The sequence below is a fragment of the Fukomys damarensis genome, unplaced genomic scaffold (assembly GCF_012274545.1).
Source record: "Fukomys damarensis isolate Sample0158 unplaced genomic scaffold, DMR_v1.0_HiC HiC_scaffold_23, whole genome shotgun sequence".
Lineage (NCBI taxonomy): Eukaryota > Metazoa > Chordata > Mammalia > Rodentia > Bathyergidae > Fukomys > Fukomys damarensis.
The window spans coordinates 25,052,397-25,074,519 of NW_022900935.1; the positions used below are offsets into that span (position 1 = coordinate 25,052,397).

Genomic DNA, 22,123 nt, shown 5'->3' on the forward strand with positions numbered 1-22,123 from the left:
TCACTGAGCAAATGCTGCTGTCTGCACAGAAAGGATGAACTCAAGTGACATATAAATAAATACAAAGCAGCAACCAGTTCTCCCCAAATAGCTGCATTCAAAATAGCCCTACACCACTCTGACTCAGGACTCCTCACCCCCCCGCCCCCTTCCTCTTGAGGCAGCAGAGAACAGGGGCTCACAGAAAAATTTCTGAAGCCAGCAAGGCCCTATTTAAACCAAACCAGCCCTCCCTTCTCTTTGGCAGCCTTAGTATCTAGTTGCCATGGAACCTCTTGCTTACTGAATATCAGGTACAAATTACTTCCTTATTCTGACCTTGATGTGATCACACTATATTCCCTGGATCTGGAAGGAGCCTATGATTGCATCACATCCAGATATAATCTACCCTGGATGAATGTGCCTCCTCGACTGGCTTCCCAGGACTGTCCTTGCGTTTGTTCTGGCTTTGGCCCCTCCCATCAGTCCTGCTGGATCAGCAGCCCAGCTCCCTGACTTTAACTGTGAGAAGATGGGCCTGAGGCCAACTTGCCTGTGAGCCAAAGTCCTGGGTATAGGTCATAGCCAGTGAGACAGTGTCACCTCTTTCCCCTCTCCCTCCTATTTTACCAACAACTCAGACTCTGTCTCCAAGGTTCAGTCTGAAGTCCAATTTACGCCAGGCATGGTGGTGCACGCCTGTAATCCCAGCACTCGGGAGGCTGAGGCAGGAGGATTGCTGTGAGTTTGAGACCAGCCTGGGCTACATAGTGAATTCCAGTTCAGTCTCAACTACATCGTGAGACCCTTTCTCAAAAAACCAAAAAAAAAAAACAAACAAACAATAATAATAATAAATACATAAAGTCCAATTTACTATTTGTTTTATGGTCCTTAGAAACAACCCTGTTAAAGTCAACTTGGAAGCAATGGGTTAAGTACAGATAAGAACAGAACATGGTCACTGTGCACTGCCCCTGTCAAAGCTTTTCTATTTTTGCCCCATCTTCGCGTTCATGGAGGACTAATGTTCACTCATGCAGGCCACCCATTGAGTAGAAAGAGATTTCAGAGCAGCATCTCCACAAGCAGCTGAGAAACGGCCAAGGCCAGAGTGACTGCGACTCTGCAGTGTGGGGCAAGGCTGCCCAGCCTAAACTACCTGGCATGTGACCACCGCCTCTCAAGGTTTCTCCATAGCCAACAGCTGTGCATTAGAGCCAAACAGAAAAACAGGAGGCTAAAAAAACCAAAAATCCCCCCTCAAAAACTTTAGAATTCTGCATCTGAAGTGATAATAAAAATAAAGAGGAGCCCTGACCCAGAGTAGCCCCTCAGAGCTTTCCCAACTAAGTCCTGAGCCTATTTCAGGAATATACGCTGATCCGGTTTGACTGGCCACACTTGTTGGTTTGATTCTCTTTTCTCCCTTTTCATCCTCACTGGCTTCTGCTGGAAGTACTGTACTCTCACTGAAGATTCTGGTGAATTCTGTAATACTACGCTCAACAGACAAAATTAGTCCTTACATTACTTGATCTTTCAGTGTGGGATATACCTGATTACTTCCTTATGTGTGTTTATACAGGATTCATAAATCAGGGTAGTATTGGGTGTGCAGAGAATAAGGCAGACACAGTCACAGAGCTAACAGACCGGCTATGAGAAGACAGATGGAAGCTATTTTCTCCTGGCTTCTATGACACTATGGTTTTGGATTCCTTTCTCTACCTTTAGACTCTAGGCTTTTCATCATCATCTTTCTAAAATATAAATCTGTGTTCTCCTCTATTTGAAAGCTGACTATGACATATGATTCAAATTATATGAAGTGTCTAGACTAAGCAAATTTGAAAACCAAAACAAAGATAGGTTAGTAGTTGCCAAGGCTGAAAGAAGAGAGGAATAGGGCATGGGTTATTTTTTTTTGAGGGGTACTGACAAAGCTCTAAAATTGAATAGTGGTAATGGTTGAAGATGCTAGAAACCAATAAAATGCATATTTTAAAAGGATGAATTTGCTGTGAGCAGTGCCACACACCTATAATCCCAGAGACTCAGGAGGCTGATGCAGGAGGATCAAAGTACAGGATCAAAGAGTTCTCCCATCCATAATCAAACAATATTATTTATAAGCCTATAATGTTGGTATCCTGGGCCTTTTGGCCTTGAATTGCCTGCTTTATAGCATGGCCAACTTGCTCTGAAAGCAACTCTTTTTTTTTAACCTGGTCACACAGCAGTTCAAACAGGAAAAGAATACTACAGAGACCAGCTGATGCCAAAAAGGAACTGGCATGGTGGCAGAAACTCAATCACACAGACAAAAAATGGGTCAGTACATTCTGATTCACTGAGTGTTCAAAAACCGCATTCAAGTGACTAAAAATCACTGGACCCCTGGGTAAGAGCTACTTCTGGAAGGCCATGGGAGAGAAAACTGATAGATTTCCAACAGCACAAGAATATCTTATTCCAGGCCAGGGATTTAGCTCAGTGGCACCATGCCTGCCTCACAAGCGCAAGGTCCCAAATTCAATCCCTGGTATCAAAAAAAAAAAGAATATCTTATTCCTCCACCTGTTATCCACTCTGGCGACAATTCAAGAGATTAAAGTCAAATATAAAGGCTCTCATGATGTATGTATTGCCCGGCTTAACATAGAAAGGTACTTGCTTTGAGCAGATATAGGCTTCCTCAGGACTAGCTATAAAGAATAATAGATTACAGCTTTCAAGGTGGTGCACACCTGTAATCTCAGCACTCAGGAGGCTGAAGCAGGAAGACTGCTGTGAGTTTGAGGCCAGCCTGGGCTACATAGACCCTGTCTCAATATAGAAAAAGTGAATTATGTCTTCTGTGATTAAATGTTAAATGATTTGCGGGGGTACTGGGGATCAAACTCAGGACCTTGCACTTGTGAGGCAGACAGTGACACCACTGAGCTAAATCCCTGGCCTAGGGGCAGTTTTTCACTTTGTAGTTTAGGCTGGCTTTGAACTCATGGCAATTCTCCTGCCTCAGCCTCCTAAGCGCTGGGATTATAGGCACTTGCCATCAAGCCCAGCTAAATGAATAAATGTTAAATGTGTAAGAAATCTTCACACTTCCAAAGCTATTAATGATTGGTTTCTTTCCGTTTTTTTCCCCCTTTTTTTAGTACCCGGGATAGAACTCAGGACCTTGCGCTTCCAAGGCAGGCGGTGGAACCACTGGGCTAAATCCCTAGCCCTTTTTCCCTTTTTTCTGCTGGTGGTGGCAGTATTGAGAATTGATCCTAGGGCCTTGGCACTGAGCTACATCCCTAGCTCTTTTTAATTTTTAAAACAGAGTCTTAGCTGGGTGTGGTTCCACATGTCTGTAATCCCAGTACTTGGTAGGCTCAGGCAGCAGGACCATCATGAGTTGGAAACCAGCCTAGACTGCAAAGTGAGTTCAAGACCAGCCTGAACTACAGCGAGACACCGTCTCAAAAAACTTAAAAGAACAAACAAACAAGAAAGTCTTGCTAAGTTACTAAGTTACCTAGGCTGGGCTGGAACTTGCCATCCTCTTGCCTCAGCCTCCCATATTGTAGGATTACTGGCATATGCCACTGTGCCCGAGTAATGATTGGTTTCTTAACACAGCTTTCTTGGTAAAAGAGGGCTGTGTCTCTTAAGCATTGCAAAAGTAAACCCTTCATACCTTTGAGGTGAGGTCTCGGTGGAAAATGCCTTTGAAGTGAAGGTAGCTGAGGCCCACTGCTATGTCATAGGCCAGTTTCACCCTCACAGTCCAGGGTAAGTGCAGGTCGCTGTCCAGCAACTGTTCCAGGTTCCCAGAGTTGATATACTGCAAAACACAAGGAAAAGCCAGCTGCTATCAGAAATGATTAGGGTAGACAGTAAACACAGAAAATGAGCTTGTGTACTTTTTTTGTTTGTTTGTAGTACTGGAAATTGAACGCAGATCCTTTGCACTGAGACTACATCTCAAGATTTTTTTGTTTGTTTAAACAGGTTCTTGCTAAATCTTAAACTGCTCAGGCTGGGTTTGCAGTCCCCTGGCCTCAGCCTCCTAAGTGCTGGGATTACAGGCATGCACCACCATGTCTGGCTTTGTATACTTGTTTTAGTGTACTTAGGAAGCTACTAAGGACTTACTCTGCATCCAAACATTTAGTAGGTGCTATACACAATGATACCTTCCTTTGAAGAGATCACAATCTATTGTTACGTAAGGAATTGGCAAGTGACACACAGAGAGGCAGCAGAATGGAAGTAAAATAAAAGTTTACTCCATAGACGGAATCGATGAGGCCTAATGACGGTGCCCTCATCGACCCCCACCATTGGGTTACAACTTCTTTTATTGGGTTTTACAGCCTTGATCTCATTCAGCTGGTTACATTGCATTTTCACAGCTCACATTGCTAATACCCAAAACATAATAGCAAGGCAGTTGAATTTCAACCCGGATGCAGTTCTTTGTCAGGGAAAGTCACCTTTAAGATTTATTCAGTTACCTATTCTAGTCAGGGGGAAGGGAGCTTGTCTGGTCAACAAAGCTAACAATGGTTCTTTTCACTTACAAAACTTTTGTGGGGAGACTAGTTGTCTCCGGTACTGGTTAATTCTGAGCTAAGCAGAGTGAGGGGCAGAAGTTATATTGTGACATTTCCTAAGTTTTCACTATTAAAGTTTTCCCTATCACTATGACTATATTACGTAGTGCTAAGCATAAAGTTCCTTAGTTTAGGCATGTCAGAAGAAATAAAGGAGTCAGAAAGGATGACTCAGGGCAGTAATGGGGAACCTTTTAGAGATGAGTGCCCAAAGTACAACCCAAAGCCAACTTATTTATTGAAAAGTGTCAACACTACAAATTAACCTGAATACTGAGGTTTTCATTTAGCAAAAACAACCCATACATTAACATGTTTTGTCTTAACAGCAAAACAATACGAGAAGCATACAGCCACACAGAGGGAACAGAGTGTGCACTTACAGCATTCAGGAACCTTATTCCCTATGGCCGGAGTATATGGACAAGAGAGGCAGGAAGTGAGGCTGATATGATTGTTAAGATATATGGACTTCATCCTGACTCTTGGGAATAAAAGAAGCATTTTAAGCAGTGAAGCAAGATGGTCATATTTGTTCTTTTTCATATATGCTTTTTTAAAAAAGATTATTTTAGCAATGGTATGACAGGTGGATTATAGTGCAGGATATAGAGGAGACATAGGTTAGGAGGGTATTGCAGTAATCCTGGTGAGAGAAAGGCATCTGAGTTAAGGTAATAGTGGAGCTATTGGAACAAGGCAAGATTCAACATGTATTTTGAGGGCAGAGTCAAAAAAGCCTTGATGATTGCAATGGATCGAGGGCTGGAATAATGCAAAGGTCTAGGCTGACTCCAGGCTACTGGTCCATGGATGTCATCATTAAACGTCCACAGAACAGGGAGAAGAGCAGGTTTTTAGAAGAGGCAATGTTTAAAGATAGCGAGGCCAGCAAGGGCACAGTGAATTAAAGGCACTTGTAGAACAACTAAGGCAGAGATGTCCCTTGACAAGTTTACAGTTTAGGAAGAGTCAGGAAGGACAGTAACATTTGGGAGGCAACAACATTGAGCTGAAGGACACTGTTGCCAAGTAATATAGGAAAGTGCCTAGGAGTTAAGACATAAGGTAAAAAGATTAAAACCCCAAGGAGCAGTAAAATCTAAAGACAAAGGCAGGGGGGTCAAAGGCAAGAAAGTCATCATAAAAGGTAAAGACAAATATTCCAGAAAGGAAATGAACAACAGCATCAAATGCTACAAGGGCAAGCAAGATGTGGTTGAAAATGTCCTCTAAATTGGCAACTAGAAAGTCCCTGGTAGCCATAGCTAAGTGGTTTCAGTAAAGTGGTGAAGACCAGAGTGTGAGCAATGTGAACTACAGAGTGAGTAAAAGATAAGGCTGTGGGAAAGACGACGAGAAGATGTAGTCTTCCAAGAAATGTGGCAGTACACTGTTGCTGTGTATCTATGAACACTGCCTTGTTTTTTAAAAAACAGTGTAAATATCTTTACATATCAATAATGATAACAGCAGCTACTACTTTTGCAGCTAATGCACATATTTACATAGTACTTATATTGTGCCAGGCACTATTCTAAGAATTTAATGCATATTACCTCATTTAATCTGTATGGTAACTCTATGAGGTAAGGGTACTACAGATTGAGATCCCTTATCTGAACTGCTTGGGCCAGAGGTGTTTCAGATTACAGTTTGTTCTAATTTTGGAATTGGTGCATAGCCTTCATCTATATTATTCTCATTTTATAGAACGCATTTAAAGGTTAAACATTTTACTCAAGGATATTCAATTAATAAGTCACAGAGAGAGACAGATAATACAGTCTGGCTCTATTAACTACAATGCCCTGGAGACTACAACATCTGAATCAGACAGCCTCATGCAGAAAGGAATTCAAAAATAAATCTACTAGCTGGGCATAGTGGTGCACATTATAATCCTAATACTTGGGAGGTAGAGGCAGGAAGATCACCTCGAGTTCAACAACAGCCTGGACTACACTAGTTCAATACATAGCAAGACCCCATCTCTAAATAAGTAATTAATGTATTTATTTACTGCCAACCTCGGTGGTGCACACCTATAATTCGAGAGGCCGAGGCAGGAGGGTCACTGTGAGTTCAAGGCCAGCCTGAACTACATAATGAGATGCTGTCACAAAATAAATAAATCTACTTAAACCTTACATAATATTTTATCTCCTTCTTTCAAGGAATAAAGGGGGAAATTTTTCTAAGTATAAAATTAATCTCATTACATTTTAGGGAGAGATATTGAATTACAAAGGACTAGGACACCTAATAGAATAAAGGGCAAGAATTTGAATTATAGTCCAATTCTGCCTCCTAATAGCCATTTAACTTTGGGCAAATCATCTAAAAATGCTATATATCCTTCAGTTTTCCCATCTATCAGGTAGGTATGATAATCCCTGATCTGCCTAACTCACAATGTTATTATAAGAATCTAATAAAATATATTAAAATGCACAAAAGAAAAATGTCTTATGAGCTGAGATTTTTCTTAGTAATATGAGCACTGAAAGGTACCAGTTGGGGGCAGCACCATGCAGGACATCAGATTCCTGTATGAGGTAGACCAGGTTTGGCAAGACAGAGACAATGGCTAAAAATATACCTTCTAACTTCTCAAAATGGAAACCTGTTGATTTACTCCTCTCTACTTGATAACCCACCTTTGGAAATCTCAAAATAGTCCATAACGAAGGCAGAAGTACAATGCCTTCTTTTTATTCCATTTGAATCTACCTAAAAATTCACATTTGAGGTGTCCACTTGTTGAAAAGAAACTGAACTTGCAAACTCCAGGCTAAAGCTGCCCTTTAATCAGGCAGGCAGATTTCTTTAGCTTTGAGATTCAACACATTGGACAAGGCAGTGGTTCCCATCTTCGGCACGGTGACTGTGTGACGTGGAAAGCTGGTCTTCCCCACCGAGCGCCAAGTAGAAGCAACACTAACCAGTAAGAGCGCTTGTGGATTCTGGGGAAGCCTGGTGGTGTGATTTGGAACTAAAATGTCCTGGGAAAGGCTCGTGTGCTCAGAGATGGGGCTTTTGGAAGGTGACCGGACTGTGAGAGCTCTAACCCCATCAATTACTCATCCACTGGACTGCGGAGCTTATTGGAAGCCCCATGGGCTTATTGGCAAGTGGGCCTTGGTAGGGTGCAGTGGGCTCCCTGGAGAGTACAGCTTTGTCCCTGGTCCCTCCCTGGTTTTGTCTGCCATGAAATGAGCAGCATTCCCCAGCCAGCTCTTCTGCTGCAGTATTTCTGCCTTGCCCTGTGCTTCAAGGCCATGGGGCCATGTGAAGCCTCTGACACTGTAAGCCAAATCAGTCCTCTTGTTTCTTTCACACACCTGTTCAGCAATGTCTCTGAAGGCCTAAAGAAATCATTAGGCTGGCCCAGAAAGTACAAAGTGTAAAAAAAGGTGAGATAAGATGAGGAATCAGACTAACAGACTCTGGCTTTTGCAGGATAAGATGGAGAAAGCACAAACCAGTACCAGAGAGAGAAGCCAAATTTACAAGCTGCTTTTTACAACCTTTTTTTTTTTCCTCAAAAATTAGTCATAATAGTTTATTTACAATTGAACTTTTTTTGGTGCCTGGGATCAAATTCGGGACCTTGTGCTTGCGAGGCAGGCAACGGAACCACTGAGCACCCTGGCCCTACAATTGAACTCTTTATGAAATATTTACTGGACAACCAATCTTACATATCAGAAATGGTAGCAAAAGTATGAATTATAACACAGACAACAATATGAAATGGGCATGAAACAAAGGTGAACAATCAATTTCTTTTTAATTTATTAATGCTAGCTTAAACTTTCTTAATGAAAGAATAAACTGTTTTAGAAAAACTGCAGGGACTTAGATTGAAGATTGAATTTCACAGTGTTTTACAACTTTTTTTTTTTTTTTTTTTTACCGGGGGTGGAACTCAGGACCTTGCACTTGGGAGGCAGGTGGCGGCACCACTGAGCCAAATCCCCAGCCCCTGTCACCTATTTTTAAAAACCCTGTGAATACACTGGTACAACCAGTAAGCCTCTGGACCCTCAGAAACCACAGCTTCTCAATGTCCCAAGACTTTTGCGTGTATGAAGAAAGGAAGCTTGAAATCTGCCAACGAGGAAGATTTCTACATTGCTGCACACTATGTGCCCATTAGTTAGAACGGTCACGGTCACTTCCCCATAACCGACTCCCAGTGCAGACTCAACTGTGTGGCCTCTGAACAGATCGCTCAGCAGGAAGCAGAGGACAGAGCAATTGTCCCAGTGTGGTCACTTTCTAGTCCAGTGTTTTCCCTGGGGCAGTCCTATGACACAATCTAAGGCACTGGCGATCACTTAGAATAAGTTGTTTTTTTCTTTTTTTGTACCAGGGGTTGAACTCAGGTCCTTGCGCTTGCAAGGCAGGCCACCAAACCGCTGAGCTAAATCCCCGGCCCACTTAGAAAGAATAAGTTTTAACATTTGTTTTCCCATTAAGTTTATTGGTACATTTAAAGCACGTTGGGATCTTGTACCTTTACAATCAATGTCTTGTTTCTTATTTTTCTCCATACCCCTGCCCTCCCTTCACTCCCTTCACCCTTCCCTATTTACAAGTTTTAACATTTTTATTGTTATTTTAAATTTAAGTTAAAAAAAAACTATAACATAAGAAAAACAAACAAACAAACTGTAACATCAGCCAATAAAATATCATGGGTACTTTCATATCTCTCAGTTACTGTTACCTATACCTATACCAACTGTAGTCAGGCCAAAACCTGCCTCTTTTCCTCCTGGTCTAAAGAAATATTATAACAGCTGGGTGTGGTGGCACACGCCTGTAATCCCAGCACTCGGGAGGCTGAGGCAGGAGGATCGCTGTGAGTTCCAGGTCAGTCTCAACTACATAATGAGACCCTGTCTCAAGGAAAAAAAAAAAAAATCATTATAACAGAGTTTCTTTTATTTCATTTATGTTTAATACTTGATTTCATTAAAGTTAAACAATATTATATAAATAAACCTTTACTACTAAAATATAGGAAATGTGCTGTGTTAGTTACTTTTCTCTCATTGCTGAGACAAAATACCTGACACCCAAAGTTGGAGGGGAAGGGGTTTATTTGGCTTACAGTCTGTAGAGGTTTCAGTCCATAATTGGCTAGCTCCAAGGAAGGTTTGTCAAACAGGCCTCACTGAGCAACAACATGGTGCGCATACCTTAGCAAAGGTAAAGAAGGGTTAACTGTGTCTCCCTGCCCCTTTTACTCAGACCACTCAGAGCAGGCAGCACTCACACCCTTAATCCTAGTGCCCTTGAGCCTAGCATTGCATGAATCAATTCCAGCTTCACACACTCAGTGAAGCCTATGACCATGTGAGGCTTTGGGGGACATCTAGGCCCAAACCATAACACATGCCAACATTCTAAAAAAAACAAATCACAAAAGGGACAGGTAAGTGGATATTCAATTATCTACTTATGAATATAAATTTGGGTCACTTCTAAAAACATTTTTTGTTTGAGATGGGGTTTCACTATGTTGCTCAGGCTGATTTCAAAGTTGTGGGCTCAAACAATCCTCCTCCCTTAGCTTCCTCAGTAGCTGGGATTGTAGACATGCATCTCGCTATGTACTTCAGGCTGGCTTCAAACTCACTAGGTAGCACAGCCTAGTGAGCCCCAGCCTCCTGGGTGCTGAGTGCCACCACTCCCAGCACACCTGGATCATTGCTGTAAAACAATTATTGAATACCCTTTCCCTTCCTGCCACCTTTACATGAGGATAACAATCTCTCTGCAACAGGCATGGGGGCACATGCCTGTAATCCCACCACTTAGGAGACTGAGGCAGGAGGATTTCTTGGAGTTCAAGACCAGCCTGAACTACACAGTGAAACCCTGTCTCAAACAAACAAACAACTTCCCTGTTTACATGAATGTAATATCCTGGGTTTAAACACTGCCTGGGAAATAACAAATGTGGGTATACCTAGGCATGATGGCACATGCCTAAAATCAATCAGTCCTACCACTCTGGAAAGTCGAGGCAGAAGGATCACAAGTTCAAACCCAGCACTTGGGAGGCTGAGGCAGGAGGATTTCATTAAAAGCTCGAGGCAGGCCCGGACTACATAGTGAGCTCAAGACCAGCCTGAATTGCATAGCAAGACTTTCTCCTTATTTAAAAAAAAAAAAAAGTCAAAATGCTATCTGATTCCTCTTCTATGATGTACTTATAGTTAAATATCACAGAGACAGAAAGCAAAATGGTAGTTACTAGGAGGCGGGGGAAAGAAGGAATAGGGAGTTGTTTAATGGGTAGAGTTTCACTTTTACAAGTCAGTAAGTTTTAGGAGGTGGATGGTGGTAACTTTTGCACAACACTATGAATGTATTTAATGTCACTGAACTGTATATAGAAAATGGTTAAGACAGTAAATTTTATATGTATTTTATAGATGGGGAAAGGAGAGAGTTGTACTAACAAAGATCTGTGCATCCCTTTATTTGTCTACCTATAGAAACACGACAATCTACTAGGTGAAAACACGAAGATAAGTGGGGCCAGCCTCCGCCCTCCGTTCACGTTCCAGATCACATCCACAGAGATGACGCAAAAGCCTCACACATGAAAAAAGTGATCAGATATGTTCCACAGAAACAGCATCCCAACTGTAACTGGAAAGGCCAGAAAGGAATTAAGGCTAGGGCCATGGGCCTGCTTTTAGAATTGTCCAGGTGGGAAGTAACAAAGGCCTGAATAATGCAAGGCAGCAAGAAGGGAAAGGAGGTTAATATCTGAGAGGCATCTCAGAGGTCAAATCAACAGGATCTGCTGCTTGACCAAAGGTAGAGTGATTAAGAGATAAGATAAGCAGACTCCAGCACAGTGCCTGGCCCAAAGTATACAGCTCAGTCTGCCACTGTCAGTATCTTACAGCATCAGCTCTCTGCTTTCTAGTCTTCTTGCCCCTGTTGCATCTTGAAAAGATTCAGCTCTTACTAAAGGTGTAGGGAAGGTGGGATGGGTAGGGGAAGGGTAATAAGGGAAAAGAAAACAATGTGAGATAATGAAAAGATGAAGATAAAGTGTTTGTAGATGGGGAGGGGAGGAGGGGGTGAAGGGAGGGCAGGAGTAAGGGGAAAAAATGAGAATCAAGACTTGTCATGTAGAGGTACAAGATCCCAACAATGAATGTAACTGTACTGTATTCCTAAAATGTACCAATAAACTCAATTAAAGCTGAAAAAAAAGAAAATATTCAGCTCTTACTTCATTTTCCACAATATAATCAAGAGGATCCTTCTAAAATGCCAATATGAAGTCACTCCTGTTAAAATTATTCAATGATGCTGATTATTATGTCATCAGAATAAAACCCAGAATCCTAAGCATAGCATCCAAAGCCTCTCACCTCCTGCTTATGAAGGCCTGAGTCCAGTTCCCCCCATTTGGTCACATTGCTGGTCCCTTCACCCGACACTCTTCCCCTACCTATGCCTGGCTAATACTCATTTTCGAGGATTTGGTACCATTTCAAGGCAACTCATAGGCCTGGCTGGGGGTAAGAAGACAATGTATGCAAAAGACACACAAAGATTTAAAAAAAGGATTAGGGTTATTCCTTTTTTGTTACTTTTTTGGTTTTCTCCTACATACTTAAAGGAGAAAGGATGAAGCCAAAGTAAAATAGCTAGTTAAGTACAGACTGCAAAATGCAAAAATCTGATGCCTACAACTGAATCCTCTCTCTGACAACTATAAATTGTATAATTCCAGGTGGTTTATCCAATTTCTTTCTCTCCCTTCCCTTCCCTTCCCCTCCCCGCCCCTTTCCTTCCCTTTCCCTTTTATTCTTTCTTTCTCTCTTTCTGCTGCACTGGGGATTGAACCCAGTGCCTTCACACTGAGCTACATCCCCAACCCTTTTTAATTTTGAGACAAGGTTTCATTAAGTCACTCAATTGCCCAGGTTGGGCTTGAACTTGCAGTTCCCTCTCTCAGCCCCCCTCAGTGATGGGGTTATGGGCACGTGCCACCATGCTCTGCTCACCCAACTCCTTTCATACACATATACAGAACAGAATAATTAAAGTACTTAACCTATAGAATTTCTATGAAGGTTCAAGGAGTTGATGTATGTAAAATATAAAGAGCAAAGTCAAAGAAAGTTCTCAATATGTCAGTCTTTTCTTTTTTCTGGTGCTGAAGATCCAACCCTTACATATGGTAGGCAAATGCTCTACCACTGAGTCACACTCTCGGCCTTGTTATTGTTTTTGGGTTTTTGTTGTTGTTGTTGTTGTTTTTGAGACAGTCTCGCTATGTAGCGCTCAGGCTGGCCTTGAATTCACAGCAATCCACCTGCCTCAGCCTCCTGAGGGCTGGGAAAACAGGCGTGTGCCACATGCCCTTCCGGTTGTTCTTATATTAATTATTAATGTGGAAATCTGGAACACTAAGATGGAAAATCTATAGATTTGGCAGATCTGAGGGCTAAGGAAGGTTTTTAGGTAAAGATACAACATGATCTAAGCAAGGTTGAACTGTTCTCTAAAAAGATATGTTCAAGTCCTAACCCCTGGTACCTATAAATATGTGAGCTTAATTGGAAACAGGGTCTTTACATGTGTAATCAAGGTAAGACGAGTGTCTTTTCTCATCCCTGGGACACAATGCCCAACACCCACAACTTAAAGGAGGAGAGGTTCGTTTTAGTTCATGTTTTCAGCCCATAGTTGGCTGCCCTCAAAGCAGGAAGGGCATGGTACGAGGGTCTGGCAGGAGAAAGCTACTCACGTCACGGTGTTCAGGGAGCAGAGAGAAGGGACGAACCTGGGAGGGAGACACACCTTTCCAGCCCACTCCCCAGTGACCTGCCTTCTTTGGCAGACCCCACTTCCAACAGCACACTCAGCCACCGAACTCACCAGCAGATGAACCCACTGCATAACAGCGCCTCTGACCCCATCACCTTCCAAACGCCTGGCCTCTGACTGCATGTGTCTTGGGTACATTCTCAACCTAAATCATGCTGTGAGGTCGTACTGGAGTGTGCGGGCCTTTACACTGATACGATTGGTATCCTTATAAGAAGAGGGAGGAGAGAGACACATGGGCAGATGTCCACGATGTGAAATATGACGACTGAGGCAGAAATTGGTAGGACAAGTCTACGAATCACGAAACACCAAGGATTGTCAACAACCCACCAGAAACTAGGAAGAGGTAAAGAAGTGTCTTCCCCAAACGTCTTTAGAATGGGATGGGGATTTAGCTCAAAGGTTCTCCCGCCGGCCTCACAAGTGCAAGGACCCGAGTTAGATCCCAGGTACCAAAAAAACAACAAAAACCAGTGTTACAAGTGACTCCTTTCCCCCCTTTCCTTCCTTTTCTCCACTTCTCCCTCCTTTCTTTCCTCCCTTGCCCCCCTCCCTTCTTCCTTCTCACTCCTACCCTCTGCCTTCCTTTCTTTTGGATGGGGTCTCACTACCTCACCCAGGCTGGTCTCAAATTCCTGGGCTCAAGTGATCCTTGGGTCTCGGCCTCCAGAGGAGCTAGGATGACAGGCCCACGCCCCACACAGGCTTCTGTGAGTCACTCACATTGAAACGTTTTGTTACGGAAGCTCTAGGAAACTAATACCTGACCCAGACTGCATTTTAGAAAGATCTGGTAGCAGGACACAGGAGGAATTAGAAGCATGTTTCAAGGGCACTGAAGCAGCAAGATGGCATGTGAGCTTGGAGTGATGTTATATGCATGAAAGAGACTCAGATAATGCAAGGATTTAGCAACTGAATGACAGATATGAGAACTGAGGAAAAAGAGTCAAAAGCAACTCAGAGATTCCAAACTGAGAAGTTGAGAGCAGTAATGAAGAGACCCCAGCCCGGTGTGGTAGTACCCGCCCACAATCCCAGCACTCTGGGAAGTTGAGACAGGAGGATCACAAATTTAAGCCCAGTAAATTTATCCACTAAGGGAGACCCTGTCTCAAACACAGAAATTAAAAGGAGGGCTGAGGATGTAGCTGAGAGAGAGAGAGACAGAGAGGCAGGTGCGTGTGCGTGCGCACATACACAGAAATCTAACTCTCTGTGCTACCAGTAAGTCAGAAAGAAGTCAAAACCTGGCATCGATGTCCAAACAGCAAAATTGGTGGCTGCTGGACCCCTGCTCTCTGGACGGGTCTTCTAGAGGGAAGAGCCTGAGCCCGACCTACTTTTCACTGTGGCCCAACAATGCCTTTGTGCCGGCCACTGCACATTTGTTGGTTTGCTCCAACAAACATGAGACCAGACATCCCATCCTGCTGGCTTGGTTTAAAGAAGAAAAGAAAGCTTTGTTACTGCCCTGGGTAATTCCAGGACAGGCATCCCAAGAGCACCCTGTGGGAGGCTTGTGATCCAAAGGAGCCTCCAGTTCTCAGCGTGAGGATCTGCAGCCACTATAAGTGCACATCCGTGCACCTGCCAAGGCCTGAGATCACCACTACACAACCTCCCCTCCAGGAAGGCCGTCACGCCTGCCTGAGCAAACAGCCAGCAGTAGTGACCGAACCAAAAGAAAAAGCAGAACTAGGTATAGCAGCTACACAGTAAAGGTTTTTACTAATCTAAAATATGGTCCAGAATACTAAAGTATTTTGCTCTCCCTTGCATGCATGCTACCTATGCCCAGTGTACTCTTCCTCCCCTCTGTAGCTTTTCTAACTTTGATTTGTCCTTCTAAACCTGACTGGGGCCCCACTTCTAGGAAGTGTTCCCTGATACCCAGTCCATCCCTTTACGCCACTTCTGCATCCTCTTAAGTATTTCTACTCTCTTTTCAATGGCAGGGACCAGGTCTTTTCTCGGTAAGCCCAGTATCCAGTGAAGTAAGCAAAAAAATTGTTGAATGATTAAGTGCATAATAACATGCATTTAATAAATAAAAGCAAGCATTAAGTTCCCTCATTTATTGGAAGCCCTTTCACAATTAGCCATTAAAATATAATTTAAGGGCTGAGGGTAGAACTCAACAATAGAGCACCCACTGAGCATGAGCAAGGCCTCCCCCAAACCTGGGACAGTTGCTGGACAGCGACCTGCGCTTGCCCTGGACTGTGAGGGTGAAACCGGCCTATGACATGGCAGTGGGCCTCAGCTACCTTCACTTCAAAGGCATTATTCATAGGGACCTCACCTCTAAGGCATGAAGGGTTTACTTTCACAACCCTTGAGAGACACTGTCCTTTTACCAAGAAAGCTGTGTTAAGAGACCAATCATTAGCCACGTGTGGTAGCACATGCCTGTAATCCCAGCACCCTGGGAGGCTGAGGCAGGAAGCTTATAAATTCAGAGGACTGCCAGTTTGAGTCCAGCCTGGGCAATGTAGTTACAGCAAGACACTGTCTCAAAATAAAAATAAAATTAAAAAGGACTGGGGATGAGATGGGGGATTTAGCTCAATGGCACTGCCTTGCAAGCAAACGGTCCCGAGTTCAATCCCTGGTACCCGCTGCCAAAAAAAGGGCTGCAATGTATCTCAGTCTGAAGGACCTAGGTTTAATTCCTAGTACAACCAAACACACACACAGATAAAAAAGAGAAGTATGCCTTTAGAGGAACTGTTTTTCCCCAGTACTGGGGATTGAATTCAGGACCTTGAGCTTGCAAGGTAGACACAGTGCCACTGAGCTAAATCCCTGGCCCTCTAGAGGAATTTTTTCATAAAACACCATGCAAAAACAAATATTTAATAATGCATATTATATAACAGGTACTGTGGTGGGTACTGAATATAAAGATATGCAAAACAGTATGTCTAGCTGTTCAGTTATACAAAGTTCTGAGGATACTATCAGGAGATTCCTCAATGGTCAGAATCCCATGAGACCTCCGTTTGGAAATGATAGAAAATATTTATCAGCAGCTTTAGCTTTAGCCAAGCAGAAGGCAGCCATAGAGATACCTTCCCCTCTTTACTTTCACTTCCCACACGTGGATACAGCCACAAACAGACCCATTCACGGCTTTAAGAGTATGTGCTTATTTAGTACACCTGAAGTAGTACAAGTGTTTTTCTATGCATTTGAGCACTACAGACATCAATAAAGGCCCTTTATGTACAAGATTTAAAGAACATGATTGTGAACTAGGGGTATAGCTCAGTGGTAAAACACTTGCCTAGCATGTGTGAGGTCCTGGGTTCAACCCCCAGTACTACAAACAAAAAAGAGAAGATTGTACTTTCTTCAGCGCTCTCTCTCTCTCTCTCTCTCTGTAGTACTGGGGATTGAATCCTTTTAAATTTTAAATTGCTGGCAGGGGATTTAGCTCAGTGGTTCCGCCACCTGCCTCTCAAGCGGAAGGTCCCGAGTTCGATCCCTGGTACAAAAAAATAAATTTTAAATTGCTGCATTGAATTTGAGATTATCCTGCCTCAGCCTCCCTGAGTGCTGGGATTACAGGCATGCACCACCGCAACTAGCCAGACTTAAAACTCTTGTATCAAGCATTTCATAATCAAAATCAAACTTGTTTAAAGTAAATATCAAAAGAAAACTGTAGAACAAATTTTCTTAAATAAATGAACCAACAGTCAATAGGCTCAAAAATGAATTTTATTAATTAAATAATAATCTGTCTCTGTCTCTGCTTCTTTCTCTTTGATGCTAGAGACTGAACCCAGAGCCTAACGCATACTAAGCACCCCTCACTGAGCTATACCCCTAGCCTCTGGCATAATTTAAACTGGGCCAGATCTTCTGACCACTCCAGATGGTCTGTTTTTCTTCTCCAAAATCCATGACAACTCTACCATCAACATACTTGTTGAAGACCAGGGCCTTACTCAAAATCGCTATCTCCTGGTTGCTACCCCGGAGCTGCCACAACCTGAACTCTCAGGGATCTGGAGAGGAACCTCTGATACCACTCAGTCGTGGAGCTCAGACTGAAAGAAGCAATATCCTGCCCTGCCCCACCCCCAGATCTGAGAACTGACAGCAGACAGAATGAAAAAGGAAACCAAGAGAGGTTAAAGTTGTTTTGTTTTGTTTGAGACAGGGTCTCACTAGGTCGCTCAGGCTAGCCTCAGACTTGTGATCCTGCCTTAGCCTCCCAAGCGCACCACTGTACCTAAAGAGGTTAAGTTTTTAATCAAAGGAGATGCTGTTGGGCCGGGGATTTGGCTCAGTGGTTCTGCTGCCTGCCTCGCAAGCACAAGGGCCTCAGTATGATCCCTGGTACCAAAAAAAAAAAGAGATGCTGTCTGCAAATGAATTAATCTTTTCCTCTACCTCCTTAGCCTGTATCACCGCACTACTTGGCCTCTGCATAAGCAAGAAGTCGCCAGGCGTGGTGGTGCACGCCTGTGATCCCAGCACTTGGGCTGAGGCAGGAGGACGGCTGTGAGTTTGAGGCCAGCCTGGGCTACACAGTGAGCAGGATGAGTTCAAGGCCAGCCTGAAGGACATAGTGAGACCCTGTCCAAAAAATAAATAAACAAGAATAACTTTTAAAAGGAAGAAGTCAAGCAAAAGCTTATCAAATGGTATTTTGTAATGGTAAAAGTAGCTTCAGATTAGAAGGGAATGTGAAATTTCCAATTTGCCCTAGGGGAGACGTAGCTTCCCAGACCAACAGTCACAAGGACAGGCAGAAATCTTCTCTGCCAGCTAAAGGTAGGTAATCAGACACCCTCAACTTCATAGAAAGTCAAAAAGGTTATTCAAATGAAGGAGTGGGGACAGAGGACTCAGCCTCAGCCAGCTCTGGCTCTACTACAAAAAAGTAAATTTCAGGTCTAGGCACAAACAAATATCAGGAGGGGCCATCTACATCCTCAACAGAAGAAAGGAAATTCTTTTCCTTAGTTTTGGACCACCTCGGGTGTCAGAATGGTGTGCCCTGCTTAGCGGGTAACACCAGATGGACGGGTCAAAGTGTGTGTAACCGAGGGCCACAAGTGCCAGGCACGCACTTTACCACGGCGCCACGCTCCCTCGTGAACACGTCTGCATAGATTTTGCTATTTTTTCAAAATCTTTAACTTACCTATTTTGGGGGTTGTTTGCTTGTTTGAGACAAGTTCTCACTCGGCACTGCAGGTTATCCTTGAATTCCATGTATAGCCCAGGATGGCCTTGAATAGAGATCCTCCTCCCTCAGCCTCCTGAGTGCTAGCTAGCATCACAGATATGTGCCACCATGTCTGGCAAACTTACCTATTTTTATCTTTTCTTCACAAGTTACTAGGGCTCTCTGGGAAACAGACAAGGCTAGCCTTCTTCCTTCCCTTCCCTTCCTTCCTTCTTTTCCTTTCTTTTGTACTGGAGATTTTTTTTTTCAACACTAGGCATTGAACCCAGGGCTTTTGCACTGAGCTACATCCTCATCCCTAATTTTTTTAAATTTTGAAACTGTACCTCACTAAATTACCTAGTCTAGGCTTGAACTGCTGCCTCAACATCCCAGAGTGCTGAAATTACAGACATGTGTCACTCACTATACCCAACCACTTTGAGGATTGAGCCCAAGGCCTTGGCAATGGCCTAAGAGCCTGACCAACTTTCTTTTGATCTTTTTCCTTTTCTCTGAAAGTTGTACCCAGGGCCTCACACAGGCAAAACGAACACTCTACCCCTATTTGCTATAGCCAACTTTCAATCCATGCAAAGCACTAGACCTGGGTATAATGTTACCCAGAAGGCTTTAGGGAATTATAAAATTGTTTTCTAAATGATTGAGTCTGACTCTGAAGCTTTTTTTTTTTGCAGATCTGACTATGAAGTCCCAGCTGACCTCAAACTCATGGTGATCCTCCTGCCTCAGCCTCCTGAGTGCTGGGATTACAGGCGTATGCCACCAAACCTGGCTCAGAAATGTATTTCTATGACCTTGTTTACATGATTAACATGTCCTGCTACCTATTTGTTGTTAATGATAAACAAAAAAGAAAATGATCCTAGATCCATGGAACTGACATAAGAGAGAAAACAAACAAATACTCATATGAATTGGAAACTATAAACCTAAAATAGATGGACCATAATGAAAAGGGAAACAGTGATATTTAAAAGAACAACAAGATAGCCAGGTATGATGGTGCACACTTATGATCCCAGCACTTAGGAGGCTGAGGCAGGAAGATCCCCAGCCTGGGATATACAGTAAGTTTATGACCAGCCTTAACTGCACAGTGACACCCTGTCTCAAAAAAAAGAATAAGCTAAGGTACAATCTGTGGGAGAGATCACTAGGAAAAGTGATTAAGAATGGAGTGAAAGGTTGGGGATTTAGCTCAGCTCAGTGGTTCTGCCATCTGCTTTGCAAGTACAAGGACCTGAGTTTGATCCCTGGTCAAAAAAAAAAAAAAAAAAAAAAAAAAAAAAAAAAAAAAACAAAACTAAAATTTAAAAGTTAGAAAAAAATGGAAAGAGACCCTTTCAAGTATTATTTAAGCTAATTCTCAGTTTCCTCTTCTATAAAATAGCAATGATAGGGCCAGCTCAGTGGTACCACCGCCTACCTCTCAAGCACAAGGACACAAGTTTGATCCCCGGTACCAAAAAAATAAATAAAATAAAATAGTAATAATAATAGCTACATCTCAGAGGGTCATAAAGAAAACACATAAGTATTAATTATTGCTTTAATAACGATATCTGATTTTATAATGAGAAAAAAGTTATTTCAATAAAGTGTGCCAAACTGGCCGTGGTGGTACACATCTATCATCCCAGCATCTGGGAGGCTAAGGCAGAAGATCACAGACTCAAACCCAGCGTGGATGGACAGTTTAGTAATTTAGGAAGACCTGGTCTCAAAAAAAAAAAAAAAAAAAGGCTGGGGATATAGGCCCAATGGAAAGGCCCTGGGTTCAGTCCACAATCCACAGTACCACACACAAACAAAACGAAAAGTGTGCTGCAATAAAGGGGGGAAATGTAGATAAGGTGTCTGTTCATCTCTTTCTCGTTAGAAGGGGAAATGAGTAATAGCAAGTCCTCCACTCATCTGTTTTCAATGTTAGAAGTGGAAATGGCAAGAGTAGTCAAATTCATGGAGACAGAAAGTAGAATGGTGGTTACTGGGGCAAAGAAAAGAGGAAATGGAGAGCTGTTATTTAATTGGTACAGTTTCACATTTGCAAAGTGAAAAGATTCTTGAGCCAGGCATGGTGGCGCACGCCTATAATCCCAGCACTAGGGAGGCTGAGGCAGGAGGATTACCAGGAGTTGGAGGCCAACCTGGGCTACACAGTGAGTTCAAGGTCAGCCTGAACTACATATCAAGACTGTCTTGGAAGAAAGAAAAGGAAGGAGGGAGGGGAGAGAGAAGAAAAAAGAAAAGAAATAGATTTTTTTTTTTTTTTTTGAGACAGGGTCTCACTATGTAGTTCAGGCTGGCCTTGAACTCACTATGTAGCTAGGCTAGTCTCAAACTCCTGCCTCGGCCTCCCAAGGACTTGGATTATAGGTGTGTATTACTACAGCCAGCTCCACACATTTAAAATGTCAAACCATCCAAAATTTAACACCATAAAGGTTGCAATTTATTTTCTTGTCTAATTCCCTTCCACTTCTTGCAATCCTTTGGATTACAATGTAAACTCCATGAGAGGAAGGATTTGTATGTTTGTTTGTTTTTAGTACCAGGGATCGAACTCAGGACCTTGCACTTGTGAGGCAGGTGCAGTGCCATTGAACTAAATCCTCGGCCCATGGGAATGATTTTTATTATTCATTATTATATTCCCAGTACCTGAAAAGTGCTGGACACATGGCAGGAGACAAATATTTTTGCTTTAATAAATGAGCCAGAAGCAAGCTGGGAGAAAACTGCTTTAAGGAGAAAGAAAATTAAATGAACTTTTCTAGTGGGCTGGATTGGCAACTTCAAATTTCTGTTTCTCAAATGTCACACACAGTTACTAAAATAAGACCACAAAATATGTACTACTATATATTTAGAAATTTATCACTAAATGACCAAATGCAAAAAAGTAAATAAATGCTATCTTTTTATAGAAGTAAAGCAGGTGCCAAAATGTATTTATAGGAACATTTTTAGCTATTTTTGCAAATAGAAATTTAGTGAAATAAACTTACTGTGAAAGGACTTGAAATGTGACATTTTACACTATTTTGGACTTGACTTTCTTCTTGTTGGGTTTTTTTTTTTTTTTTTGGTTTTTTTTTTTTTTTTTTGGCTTTTTTTGTTTTGTTTTGTTTTTTTGAGACAGGGGATTGAACCCAGGGTCTTTAACTGAATTGCATTCCAACCTGTTTTTTAAAATATTTTTTGTTTGTTTTTTGTCTCACTCTGTAGTTGAGACTGACCTAGAACTCATTATGTAGCCCAGGGTGGTCTTGAACTCACAGTGATCCTCCTGCCTCAGCCTCCCAAGTGCTGGGATTACAGGAGCACACCTCGCCCAGCTTGGATTTGACTTTTCATCAGGGCTAACTCAGCTTTCCTAGAGCTGGGGCTGCAGCAGACAATCAACTCTTAAGTATACACTAGATACACACTACGGGCCCCATCACAC

General features: G+C 42.6%; 1 protein-coding gene across 4 annotated transcripts in view; it reads right to left on the minus strand.

Moving 5' to 3' along the window:
• Positions 1-22,123, minus strand: part of Tesk2 (testis associated actin remodelling kinase 2) — a 91,423-nt gene that overhangs the window by 5,702 nt on the left and 63,598 nt on the right. For all 4 annotated transcript variants that reach the window (XM_010610163.2, XM_010610164.2, XM_033767229.1 and 1 more), the window contains exon 4: positions 3,671-3,817. In XM_010610163.2, coding sequence (XP_010608465.1) covers positions 3,671-3,817 — 147 coding nt within the window. The remainder of the gene's footprint in view (positions 1-3,670; positions 3,818-22,123) is intronic.